General features: G+C 37.1%; 1 protein-coding gene across 2 annotated transcripts in view; it reads right to left on the reverse strand.

Annotated features, from left to right (window-relative positions):
- Fap (fibroblast activation protein alpha) overlaps positions 1 to 13,503 on the reverse strand; it is a 78,082-nt gene that overhangs the window by 9,635 nt on the left and 54,944 nt on the right. For both annotated transcript variants that reach the window (XM_006984605.4, XM_076569561.1), the window contains 4 exons: positions 9,058 to 9,156; positions 8,540 to 8,609; positions 7,600 to 7,794; positions 3,015 to 3,069 (listed from right to left, as the gene is read on the reverse strand). In XM_006984605.4, coding sequence (XP_006984667.1) covers positions 3,015 to 3,069; positions 7,600 to 7,794; positions 8,540 to 8,609; positions 9,058 to 9,156 — 419 coding nt within the window. The remainder of the gene's footprint in view (positions 1 to 3,014; positions 3,070 to 7,599; positions 7,795 to 8,539; positions 8,610 to 9,057; positions 9,157 to 13,503) is intronic.

Raw genomic sequence — 13,503 nt, forward strand, 5'->3', positions numbered from 1 at the left:
GACAACATTTTAAACAGCATTGGAGTTTGTGAGGCCTGACCAAAGTTGACAGTTAAGAAACAATTAAAATAACTTAATTAGAAACTGTCCAACCTGAGATCATAGACCCAAAGCACCAGTATTACCTAGAATCTGGTCAGAAACGCAAACTCTGAGCCTGAGCAGACTCTTTGGTTGTAAGGATCTGGAAACTGTGTTTTAACAAGCTTTTTTGGTGATACATACCTTACATTTGAGAAGTTCTGGTTTAATGACTCACGAAGAAATTGAAATCAAACAAGGTCATTGAGGATGGCAGTAGCTACTTAGCTGTTAGAAGTGGAAAAAGAACTCACTAATCAACAGAATGTTGGGCTCAGGGAGAGGTTAAAGGTAAGAAGTAGCTCTTCTGAGCTTTCTAATTTGGATGACTCAGTAGATGAAGGTCTTTAATAATGAGGAAGGTTTTTTTTTAAGGTTAGTTTGAGGTAAATAAAGTTCGAAGCCTATGAAAGTCATCTCCTGAAGGAGAGATGACTGGTAAGCAACTGAAATATAAGACTCAGGAGAAAAGTGGATGCAAGTGGCCAACCGTCACCATCTTTGAAACCACAGCGTTTGCTCAATGACCTACAGAGTACTGATAGATGGGTTAAGGCCACACTCAGAAACATACTAACATTTAGAGAACTTATGGACTGCGATGATCACAGAGATACAGAATGCAAAGAGCCACACACATTCCCCTTCACGTGGTTTAACAGGCTCTTATTATCTGATGACCTACTTCTCCTGACATATCTCCAAACTTTTCTTCATGATTCCTTAGACTTTCAAAGTTTTAATGGATTCTCGACCAACTCACACAAGTTTCTTTGCTTTATCAAGACCAGGATAAATGTGGTCTTCACATTCTGGAATGCCCATTTACTAAGCTATTTTTGCCTATCAAAGACACTGACTCATTTCCAACGTCACCATTAGCTCTCACAGCCACAATGAATGACTTTTCTTTCTGTTGTTCTGTAGAATGAGTTATATCTCTTGATAAGCCATTGCTTTTCTATTCTCTTCCTCCATATTAGGGTCTAATCTATAACTAATTCATCCTTTCATCCATAAAGAACCTAGCGTGAGGGCTGAGGATGTGGCTCTGTTGGTATAGTGCATGTTTAGCATGCATGAAGACCAAGTTAGATCTCTAATACCACATAAAACTGGGAAAAGTAGTGCATGTCTGTTATCTCAGCACTTGGATGGTGGAGTCAGAAAGATCATAAGTTTCAGATCATTCTCGGATATATAGGAAGCTGAAAGTTAAGCTGAGATGCATGAGACTTTGTCTGAAAAAATAAAATAGATTGCTTAAGACAGGATCTAGTTGAGATATAATGATAATTTACAAGGATGAAGGGATGGATGAGTCAGAGGTTGGATGTATGGGTTAATAAGAATGGAGTTGTCCAAAACTTGAAGAACTGATACAAAATGAGGCTTAATATTATGTCTCTTTGCACCTTGTTTCCTCCAGCTGATTGGGATCTACTCAGGCATGGCAGGCATTGGCAATCCACTCATTGCTTTCTTCTTTCAAGCATGCTCTCCCAGTCTGCTTCATGGTCACTGCCACATGAGAAAGTAAGCAGTGCAGGGAGACTAATATACTATTTCTTTTGATGGCATTTACACAATTTGATATAGTAAGAGTCTCTTATTGAAGGATTCTGGGCTGACATGGATGTGATGTTGGGTGATGTGTGGGTTTTCAATCATCCCACGTAAAAGAGTCTCTACCAAACTAATAAATAACCATATTCTATAAATGAAATGGAAAGTTCTAGCTTATGGTTACTCAGAGCCCACAGCAAAATCAAAGCATAGCTCTAAGCAAAAGGTTAACGATTATATATGTTATTTGCTTAAAATGAGACTCAGTCAAAGATTTGCTTTAGGGATCTCACAAAAAATGGATGGTAGGAAAGGTCTTATCTGAACTATTCCCCTATTAAAGTATTTCATTTGTTTCTACCCATTTCAATCTCACTCTGTTTAGATATATAACATTTGATAGTTTTAAGAAGGACCAAGTGGCTTGAAATAACAACTTTCTCCAAATTCCTAACAGCCCTTCATCTGGTCACTGAGCCGGGAGTCGAGCTGAGTCCTGCAGATTCCTTTCAATGCTGTGTTTCATTCTGTCCATCTTGTGCAGGCCTCTCTCAGAGAAAACAGCCAAGAAAAACAACCCAAGCACAACCAACTGCAAACTGACTTCAAATGTACAAATTTAGACCAAAAAAAAAAGGGAAGCAGGGAAACTTCTTTGAAAGGTAATTATCATAACTTATAATGGGCAAACCTAAACTCTCTTCAGTATCTCCCTAGATCGTCCAGTGGCTTCATTGCCCACAGTTGGTAACTCCTGCCACTTAGTTTTGTGTTTATTTTCAATAAATACATCAGTCCTCAAATGTGGGAGAGTGTCATTTCTGTGACCGATAGCTAGGAAACCAAAGAACACTTTTCTTCAAATTAGCAGAAGTTCACATTGGGTCTACTAGGAGAATCTGATTGTCCTCAAAGAGAAATACCTAATAGCCCTGGTAGGGCTACACTGAGTTAGATACTAAGCAATTTCTACACTGAAATTTCCTATCATTTCAAACCTTAGCTTAGCTTTTCATTAAAATGAAATATAAAACATACAATAAACATTAATCCCCAAATCAGAGAGGCAACCAAACCTTTGATAGGCATAGTTCAGTTCAGTATGCTATAATTTAGCACCAAAAACTAAGTAAAAATGTGTCGATTATGAGTTCATTTGTTATACAAAGAATGAATTGAATTAAAGAAAGGAACAAAAATTTAAAACCACCACTTCAGAGCTGCTATTATCCAAATTGACTGTTTCTATTGACAGATTAAATTATGTTGCAACACTGACATTTCATAAAAAACCTTCTAAGCGAACACTTCAGAAAACGAGGATTACCAAACCGAATAACAGGCAGAGAACTTATAAAACAACTCACCCAGCCCCATATGGCTATTCTTTTTTCATCAATGAAACCCATTTCTATGAATTTTCTAAAGTGAAAGAAACAAATTTTTAGAATTTTAATTGTGTACACATGACATTTACTTCATTACACAAGCATATTTAATCCAAAGATTTAATAGAAACGCTCCATTTCTTTGTTTAAACACGTGCATAATAAGGCTGCATTTACAAATAATTAAAATAATATTACCATGTTTTCTGCAGAGAATAAAAGGATCATCTTAGGCCCTGTTCTTCATCTGTAGTGATCTCAGGACCTCAGGCCCAGTGTTTGAATCGCGTTTTCAAAGCCTGTCCTCAGATTGCCCCATTGGAACACAATGGCTCCACTAAGCAGTACCAAATTTCCAAATCCTTGGGTCTTGGAAAGGATTTCTGTTTCATTGCTGATTCAGTTTTTTATTAAATTTGTATCACCTTATTTGCTTAGTTGTTGATAACCATCATTTTCATTTTAAGTCCTATTCAGAGAAAAATCCATCCTTCTTGTCATTCATAAACAGGAGCCCCCCAGTTTACCATGGTATGGACAATTATGTGTATCCTTTAAAATGTTGAAATGATTTGCTTGTCTCCATCACAATTTCAAAACCTTTTGGTAATACTCTTTTCTTTGGGAATAATGGACTATAAGAAAAGTAACTTTTAAAAGTCCCAGGAAACCTCTAGACAACACAAAGCAATGTATGCCTGTCACCTGTACCTCAATTCTCCAGTATTCCAGAGAAAATTAGGCTTATTTGGAGAAATGGGTTGATGAAGCATCAAGAAAATTTTAGAAGCAGAGAGAAGAAGCAAGAGAGAAAGAAGGTGTGATGGAAGTGGGCGGGCTCTAGAGAACACCACAGTAAGCAGCTGGAAGGGAGGGACCCATGGTGAGAGCCCCAGAAAATACAGCGGTGTGGTCTCTGGTTTCTATGAATGGCTTTTTCATGAGTTCTCCGGAAGTAGAACACAAGCGTCTTCTGTTAGTTGAATAATGAATTTCTCCTTTACTTTTGTTGCGTTGGGGATTGAACCCAAGTCTTTAGGTAGACTATGCTAGCTCTCTACCTCTGAGCCCTTTTTGCCAGCTCCATAGAGTTACTTAAAAGGATTTTATAGCAACCATTTCTCTCATTACATCGACTCAGCATGCACGTTTCTGACGCATTGAGGAGTTGGGCAAATGCCCGGGACAAACAGATGGGAAGAGGCCCCGTTAGTCACAGCTTACCCGACACGAATTCTGAAGGACACTGAGTGTACAGGGAAGAAACGGAGGAGTAGCGAATGGAAAATTGCTACCTGTGTGGAAGCTGATCAAGGGAAAGTGAACAGATACGCAAAAATATGTGGCCCTTCAGCCATTCTCCCACAAATTTCAAAACCCAAATGAGGGACAAGAAGGTTCACTTTCTTGTTTTTTTTTTTTAAAAAAAAAGAAAAGAAAAAAAAAAAACAGTCTGGCTACTGGTGTTGGAAGACGGTCCTGAGCCATAAAATTGCTCATGATTTTATGATCTCCCAGAAGCTAACAGTCATACTGCCTTGCATCTGGGGCACAAAGCAAATAACAGGTGATACATGGGAGCAGGAAATTCTTATCCACGCCCTTCCTAGGTGTCTTCTGAAAGGATGACATTTACAGGAAATGATAGTGAGGTGGTTAACATGGAAATGAAACATTAACACTTAATGTGGCAGGACTAGGTTAAAGGTTAGCTAGATAATATGGGCCTTTTGAGATCAACAAGGCTCTATAAATTTCACTTCCAAAATCTCCAAAGCTTCCTGGAAGGTTATCAGAAAGAATTGATAATATGGGTTAATCAACACAGACGTAGTAACAAACGAGTCAGATGTTTTTCTCATCTTAGAGGTTGACTGAACGTCACATTATTTTTTTTCCATATTAAAATGACTCTCGGCTAAGTGTTTCTTGAATCATAGTGATCAATTATACTACTTGAGAAATTTTCTTTTAACAACATCTGTAAGTGTGATAATAAATTTTTTCTCATGCAATTCCTCACCATTAACCCTTAAATTTCATAAAACTAGAACTATGAGAATATAAACAATGCCGAATAGACTCTAAGTGTGTGGAGATGACCCTATACTCTCTGAAATGTTATGATTTTTCTCATATGTGGCATTTTTCCATGGAGCCTGAAGAAATCATGTTCCCTTTTCACCAGTGTTTGTGAACTCACAACCGTCTGTCTCCTTAAAGGCATTCTCATGCATAGACAAGCTAGGAGGTTGGATTGGCCTGTTCTTCCTCCATTTTTCACGTTGTTTAAATTTGTTACCTTGGCTTGAGTCGTAATTACTGCTGTTTCAAACACACATACATAGTTTTCTGTTCACATGTAGAAAATTCACCTATGTCAAATTATATAAGAGATTCAGGGAAAACAATTTCATTTCTGGGGTGATTTGACAGTGACGGTCAAGAAACCCATTTCCTTGGGTCAGGTGTGTGGTGTCTCATTCCTACAACACTTCTTAGAGAGACAGGGGGCTGAACCACCATCGGGATCATCATTATTCTCTCTTTTTTAGCTTTTTTGTTTTCCAGGGATCAGGTTCAAAGGCCTCTTTTATGTGTTGGTATTAATGCAAAATTGAAAGAAGGTAAAAATTATAGCTCTGTGTTCTCTATAGTGAATGCTAGAAAAAACAGTTTTCATTAAGATCCATGTATGGGCTTCAGATCTGTGCTTTTACTTCCTTCAATAGAGGACATTAAGAATTCATTTCTTGCTGAGTACTGTATTTCTGATGCAATGGCTTAAGTACCTTGACATATTTTTTTGGTGGTGGACTATATGATTATGATCATTTTAAGCAAAAGCCAAAACAAACACCCTTCAAGGCCTATCAACCTTAGGAAACACTTAATGAAGAAACAATGGTTTATAATTTTTATCTCCATGCCTTTGTGAAGTCTTTGGTTTATATTTCTTTGGCGTTTTGCATAGTTTTAAGTACTAATAAAGAAGACTCAAGATGTACCTCTAACAAAACACCTGAAGAATTTAAGCTAGAAGGCTGACAAATGTGTTTATACTCTTGACAGGGCACATGAAAGCCTGGAAAAACTAAGCTGAGGATTTAGCTCAGTGGTTAAGTGATTGCTTAATACTTACAAGATCCTGGGCTTGGCTTCCAATACTGCAAAAATAAAAATAAAAACAAACATACAAAAGCAAAACACAAAGTTCTCTGCTACCCCAGTGGAGTTCATTTTGAACCATTTCTCCACTGGACAAAGTTCTTCCAAATAAATTGATAGTAAAAATGTCAACAGTCTGGATCAGTGAGAATTGCACAGCCTCCAAGAAGTGAGGGGTTAATTATAGATTTTTATGTTGTTTAACAATTTAATCATTAATTTACTCTATTATATTACAATTGACTGCTTTAATCAAACACACTTCATCTCTACATAAATGACTATTCACTGAATGGAAGAAACATTTTGGAATACAATGAGTGATGATTGCCCTTCTATTCTTAAAATTGCTTACATAGGAATATAAACTTTTCTGCTTTGATTGGAGTCAGAAATACAAAAAAAAAGTGCTGTCTGGGCCTATAGCTTAGCTGTTAAATATAATCTCTTTTGTGTATGTTGATCAATATTGCTAATAAAACTAGCACTAAGGGGATAAAAGAAATATTCTAGTGAATTTTCTAACTTGCCCTTTCTTGTGACTCAATGGTCAATCATAAGTTGTTGCATGTAAAAAATCATTTGTATCTATGAATGCAACCAGCCAGCTAGCCAGTAGTTTCCAGACTGATAAACTATTATTCACCAGCTTCACCTATTCACACTATGGCAATGGGAGTCCAGGGAAATCCTGTATAGTGTCCAGTACAGTAGCATTTTTACTGACAACATTCTCTAAGATTCAAGAAAGACAATAGAACCATAAACTGTGGTTAGAAATATAGCTGAGGGAGAAAAAATTAGATCTGTCTTCCTTCTGAATATTTTCATAATATTATTTCTATTATATAAAAGCAGGGGCTTTTCATCAAATGAAAATTGGCATATACCTTCATGCTAGTATAGTAAAAAAATGACAGCAAGTTGAATCACAAATGAATTCCCAACGCCTAGAACATGTAGTGTGATAGAGGTCTGATTATAGAGTGGGACTGACAGTGATTGAATACATTCAGATATTTGACTTATTGAAGATTATCCCTAAAGTTATGTAATATTTTTCTTTTTGCTTTTCCAAATGTGAGCCATGGTAAGAAATAAAAATGCATTGGAATGTCTCACCTCTACCCAGAACTTTTCTTCACTTTTATTAGCCCTTTTCCAAGAACAAATCCCTCCATATTTGGCCCAAAAGATCCCTCTATAACTAATAACAATTTTGTTCCTAGTCAGGAAACTAGACCCCAAAAGAACCAAGTCATTAGGAATTGAAAACGTGATTAGGCATGTAGCTCAGTGGTAGGACACACCTGCCATGTTCAGGGGTACTGGGATGAACTTCTGCTGTGATTGTGCTACATTTGTGTGGGGGACAGTTTGATAAGAAGGTGCTCACCTGACAGCTGCTATCTGGTCCTCAACTTCATACACACCCAGCTTTCGATACACCGCATACAGGAATTTGTCACCTTGGAAAGCAGTGCCTCGACCATCCACCAAGGCAACGACTATCCCCTCCTTACTTGCAAGATAAGTTATCCAATTAACAGCAAATACAGACTTGACACTCTGGCTGCAGGGACCACCATACCTAAAGGAAAATAAAAAAAAAAAATTCTGGATTTTTTTATAAAACCCAGTTTCCCACAGCAGCCTAGCACTGACTCTGACAATTCCCAGACCAATTATGTGATAAAATTTCCAATATCAATAGCATTAGAGCTGGCTCTAAATCAAGAAAAGACCAGGCTTCCCCCAGAGGTTTGCTACAAGGAAGTTGTTTTGGGACACAGCCTCTCCTATTCCCCAAAACGGATACATCTAGGGTTGGCATTTCAAGGAATATGTGTGGGTTTTTCGTCATTTCTGCCACCTGCCACTTGCTAAAAGCAGACATAAGATATACTAAAAAAAATGCATGGTGTTTTAAGCAAATTGTGTGTAGGTCAGCACTGATTTTGGGTGTGATTCCACTAAATGTATTCCATTCCTTTATTTCATTTCTAACTCAATTACATAAGATGTTAAGATGATTTACACTATTTTTTTTGGCTGCAATCTCTCTATCTCAAAGGTATTCTGACACATTCGGCAATTTGCCATCCCAAGGAAATTCAACACAACAAATGCAGGCAAGTCCATCTCAAATCTCAAAACTCCCTCGATCTATTTTAAATAACCATATTTTATTTACTCTGATTAGTTGGGGGAATATATAAAAACAGCATCAATAGGAACTGTTACCAAGGAGAATGGTTCTTTCTATTTCATAAATGTGTATTTCATCCAACATATTTTCAGTAAATAGTTTTTACACTAAAGAAAATATTACATACACTTGGATTAGCAAAGGGTACTTCTTTGATCTGTCAAATTGAGGAGGAAGAATCATCTTGTACCATAATGCTTTGAAAACAGAAAAAGAGAGAATAATTATTTCATCACATGTATGCTATCTTTTATTTTCTTTAACAATACTCATCATCAAAGTAAATCATTAAGAATTAAGAACATATTTTAAATTGACTTAGTTACATATTTCAGGTCTAATTTGCAAATGACTATAAATCTCAAAATACTTTTCATTTTAGAATCATATATTCTAAAATTAAAATTAGATAATGTCTGTTTTTAAATGTCACTGTTGGGAGGGAGCTACGAAAAAGTAGATGACCAACTGTATATACAATCATATTATAATGTTTAACAAGTCTAAATATTGTTACAGAAACGTTATTTTAAATGAGAGCTTATATCACATGGCTTGTACTATAACATTTACGCAGTAATTTTTTTAAGTGAAAGAAGTGTTCACTTTCACATCTATATGTGAGAAGTTTTTAAAAGATCTTACTAATTTCACCATCTTCAAGCTTCTTAATTTCCTCTGTAGGCAGCTGGATATTTTTCAAAGCATTCTCCAATTCCTTGTTTTCTTCTAATATTTGTATTTCTTTTAAAAATATAATGTTCATCATTAGTTAATATTATCTGCATAAATAATTTCTTAAATTCCTTCAGTGTATGGGTGACCCTGAAGTGGCTAAGGGTCTTTAAGGAACCTCATGTTGGCCATCATAATGCAGCCATTAGTGCATATATCAGTGTGTGATGACATCACATTTCTATCAGTGTCCTTTAGTGATCCTTACAGTCCCTAACATTTCCAACATTTTCCTGCATGGTGATGGCACATGCCTTTACTCAAAGCACTGGAGAACCAGAGGCAGGCAGATCTCTGTGAGTTGGAGGCCAGCCTGGTCTACAGAGTAAGTTTCAGGACAACCAGGGCTACACAGAAAAACCCCCGTCTCAAAAAAACCAAACTAACAAACAAAAGGCCCATTTCCAGCATTTTGAGCAGAAACATAAAAACAACAATGCTAATTTGGTCATGTTTTCCCGTATCGAACTGTACTTTTCAATTTGAAGCCATGTACCTGAATAAGTGATACTTCTTTAAAAGTTGACTAAAGGGATGGATCATTGACCCACCCACGTGAAATGGTGATATGACTGTAAACCCAATGGATTCAGTATGAGGAGTTAAACATCATTTCTGAGATTTTTATATTTGTATCTTAACCTTTTCCTGTTATATTTGATTAACATAGAAATTTCCGTTTTTTGAAAACAAATTGCTGTGTTTCAAAAATCTTTTCCCAAAAATTGTCACATATCTTAGTCAAAAAACAATACACAGTGTTGTTCTGTCTCATATCTGAAAAACAACCCAAAAGATACTGTTTATAGTCATGAGTGGTGGATCCTGCCCATAATTTCAGTGATTTGGAGGCTGAGAAAAAAGGATCTCTGTGAGTTTAAGGCGAGCTTGATTCACACAGAAGTGAGTTTGAGATTAGCCTGGTCTATAGCTTAAGACCCTCCCTCAGAACAGAACAAAAGCTTCTGTTCATACTTGAACTCAGTTACATTTCACACTTTAATATTAGTTTCAAATGGAATAAATCAGTTGATCCTCTGAATGTCATAAACTGGCAATACATGTCAATGGGTTTATATTCAGAAAGCTTTTTAAAATAAGTTTTAATTTGATACTATCATCTTCATGAGAAAAATTAGTTTTTTATACAATATGTAGCTAGATTTCTTTTTAATGTGAAAGGGAGAAGTGGATGACTTGTGGAATATGGTAATTGCCACAAAATAAATCCTGAAGATTTTTGTTTATATTCATTTTTTGAAAAGTGGTCACTGAAGACAGTGAACTGGAGACTTACAACCACTCTGTTTGCCAAACCACTTCCCGTACAGCTCTCTGTTTTCGTATGCTCATGGCATTTTGCTCCAAAACGTGTTATATTTAATCTTAGCACACATAGAAGTGCTTTGGGTATGATTTATATAAAAGACATAATAAGTTTCACATTAGCTTTGGGTAACCCATCAGAAAAGAAATACTCGTGACATAATAGAAGTTAAAACTCACAGAAGTTAAATGCACACATCTGAGTGAATCCAGCCCCCACCCCCTTCCCTCGTGTGGAGTATGTATGTAGAGTTCTCCAGAAGAAGCGAACTCTTGAGTGAAACAAGGGTATAGAGGGGGTGATGGACTCATTGATTCCTGTTTTTGTTAACTGACTTACAGGTACAGGAAATAGAAGGTGTTATCATATCGTATCATTTTTAACTTTATTGCCATTCTGTTGTTAATTATTGAACCTTTAAATTTTATGACTTAATGAAGTACCAGGTTGGATTGAAAAGATAATCAATACTTCTGTCGTTAGAAGAAGTTCTTCTACCTCTTAAAACACAAATAGAATTTCCTAGGCTATGGTAAGAGTGAGAGGCGACATCTGGACTCCTCCATGAGGTTGTACATTATAAGCCATCGATTTGTCAGGGGTGGTACAGTCTGGATCATAGTCTTTCTTCCCTTCACTTATTGTTGTATACTTACTACTCATTGAGCTCACTGAGGGTCTAGTATCAGATATGGAGTCTGTACTCCATATGTTTGTAGATACTGTATTATGATGAAACTGAACTGATTTTTTAAAAGTGATAGATCTTATATTTGATTTTTGTTTGTCATATAAAATGCTGTATTTCATACTAATTAAATTTTGTGAAGAATCTGTGGGAAAGCTGTAAGTGAGGTCATTCACTTACTTCGTTTAATGAGAACCTGAGATGCCCAAAGCAACTGATTCCAAACAGGCCCTTAGCGTTAAGTGTTAGCTCTTCCGGGTTTCCATAGTATCTGATTCAAATATAATCTGCTGTTTTTACTTTCCTCATGGCAAGGGAAATGAAATCCATTGTTTTCCTAAAGGATTTCAAACCTTCACAAACCTACCAGCGAGCTCTTCTTACTTTCCCATGAAAAGAGATTAAACTCTTCCTATAGTTCTGGACCCCACCCCTTCCCAATTTCTCAGGGACTTTCTTCTTCTATTTTTTGGGTCTTGTATGGTGCAGGCTATGTATGTAGCCAAGGCTAGTCTGAAACTTCTGATCCCCCCGCCTTCTTTTTCTCTCTCTCTCAAGTGTTGGGGTTACAGACACATGCCATGTGCTATGCTTAGCATTCTTTAACCCCCTTTAGACTCATAATTTCTTCAATCAATCTTCAACAAATATTTATCGTCTTACAAAACATTAACGGCTCCCAGCTAGTATCCTACCTTTCTACTCTCTTCAAAGACATATGCACTGGAAGTACTGTTAGCTTTGTCAAAGCAAACAAAAAACAAACAAACAGCCACTAATTTCCTATGCAGGTCCAACCTCTCTTTAATCTTGTCACCTCCTCCACTGTTCTCTAGAAAGGGCCCTAAAAGGGAGTTGTCATTGTATCTTTGCTATTTGTGTACTAATGTCTTCTTGAGACCCGTTCTCTCCCTTCCCCAGCCCCATTTCATGGCTGTTTACCTCCTGTTTTTCTCTTTGATCTCCTTAACAGGCTTTGTTTCTTCACTTCTTGAGTAATGGCATTCTGAAAGGTTTTGCTCAAGGCTCACTTTTTATGAACTTCCCATCTCATCCATTCCCAGGGCCCTAGACACCAAGTTCTCATAAACTAACAACAAACACCTTAATGATCATCTTCAGTACAACTGCTGCTTTGACATTCAGATCCCCAAATCAAGTTAGTCGCCATAGGCCAACCGGCTCGATTTGCATATCCTGTCAGTACTTTAAACTCAATATTCAAAACAAATTTCATCATCTCCTCAAAGATCTGTTCTCCACAGTCAGCATTTTGTGAGTAAAAAAGCAAACATTTCAATCCACCCACCAAACCAACCATCCAAAGAGTATCAATGCCTTTTGTATTCAAGAATCTCAGGTCTAATGGATACCATTAGGAAACATTTCCTACCTGAAGTAACCCAGACCCGGGCTCTCCCTCTGTGCTTTCATATTTCCTGCATGCCCTTTCTCTTAGCCCTACATTTCATTTTCTCACTGTTGTCTGCTCCCATATTTACATCACCCCCTAATCTCTAATCTCCTTGAGGGCAGGAGTAATGCCCAATCTGGCGCCCGTTATTTTAAAGAAATAGTACCTCGTATAATATAAGACTTAATCTAGGAAGTGCTCAATATTTGCTGAATGAAGATTGCTGGTGTGAAATGAAAAGGTTAGTGGTTTAAAAAAGGAAAAAAACAAAACCCTAAAAAAATGTAGTGCACAGAATCTGCCATGAAATAGGTGTTAGATGTTTGTCAAAAGTAGAGGTTCGAAAGTATAGTTCCAACTTACTGGACTGGAATCTCTGAGAACCTCTATTTGTGATAAGCATATGATGTGGTATGGATGTGAAATGTTTCCCCCACAGGCTCATGTGTTTGGATATTTGCTCTCCATCGAGTGGCAACCTTGCACTGTTTCGGAAGGCCGTAGAACGTTCAGGAAGTGGAGGCAGTGTAGAAGAAGTGAGTCACTGGCAGCCTGGTCTAGCCCTTCCCCGCTCTTGTCCTTTCTCTGCTCCCTGACTGCAGGTGTGACGTGACTGACCAGCTGCGCCCCCGGCTCCTGCCGCCATGCTTTCTTACCACAGCGCACTGTATCCCTCAAGCTGCTTCTTGGAGGGATTCGGTTGGAACAGTGAGAACAATAACTAATACAGGGCAAAAGAATGTTGTTCTCATTAGACAAGTTGGTGGATCTGTTCTCCAAAAGAATTTGAGTGTTTTCTTGAATTGGAAAATATAAAAATATATAGGATGTGTATGGAGAGTGGTGTAATAAAACTTCAAAAGCATTAAAAAGATTAGTATCTGCCTGGAATATAACAAGAACATCAAGAAAAAAAATGCTAGAATA

The sequence above is a fragment of the Peromyscus maniculatus genome, chromosome 4, assembly GCF_049852395.1.
Source record: "Peromyscus maniculatus bairdii isolate BWxNUB_F1_BW_parent chromosome 4, HU_Pman_BW_mat_3.1, whole genome shotgun sequence".
NCBI lineage: Eukaryota > Metazoa > Chordata > Mammalia > Rodentia > Cricetidae > Peromyscus > Peromyscus maniculatus.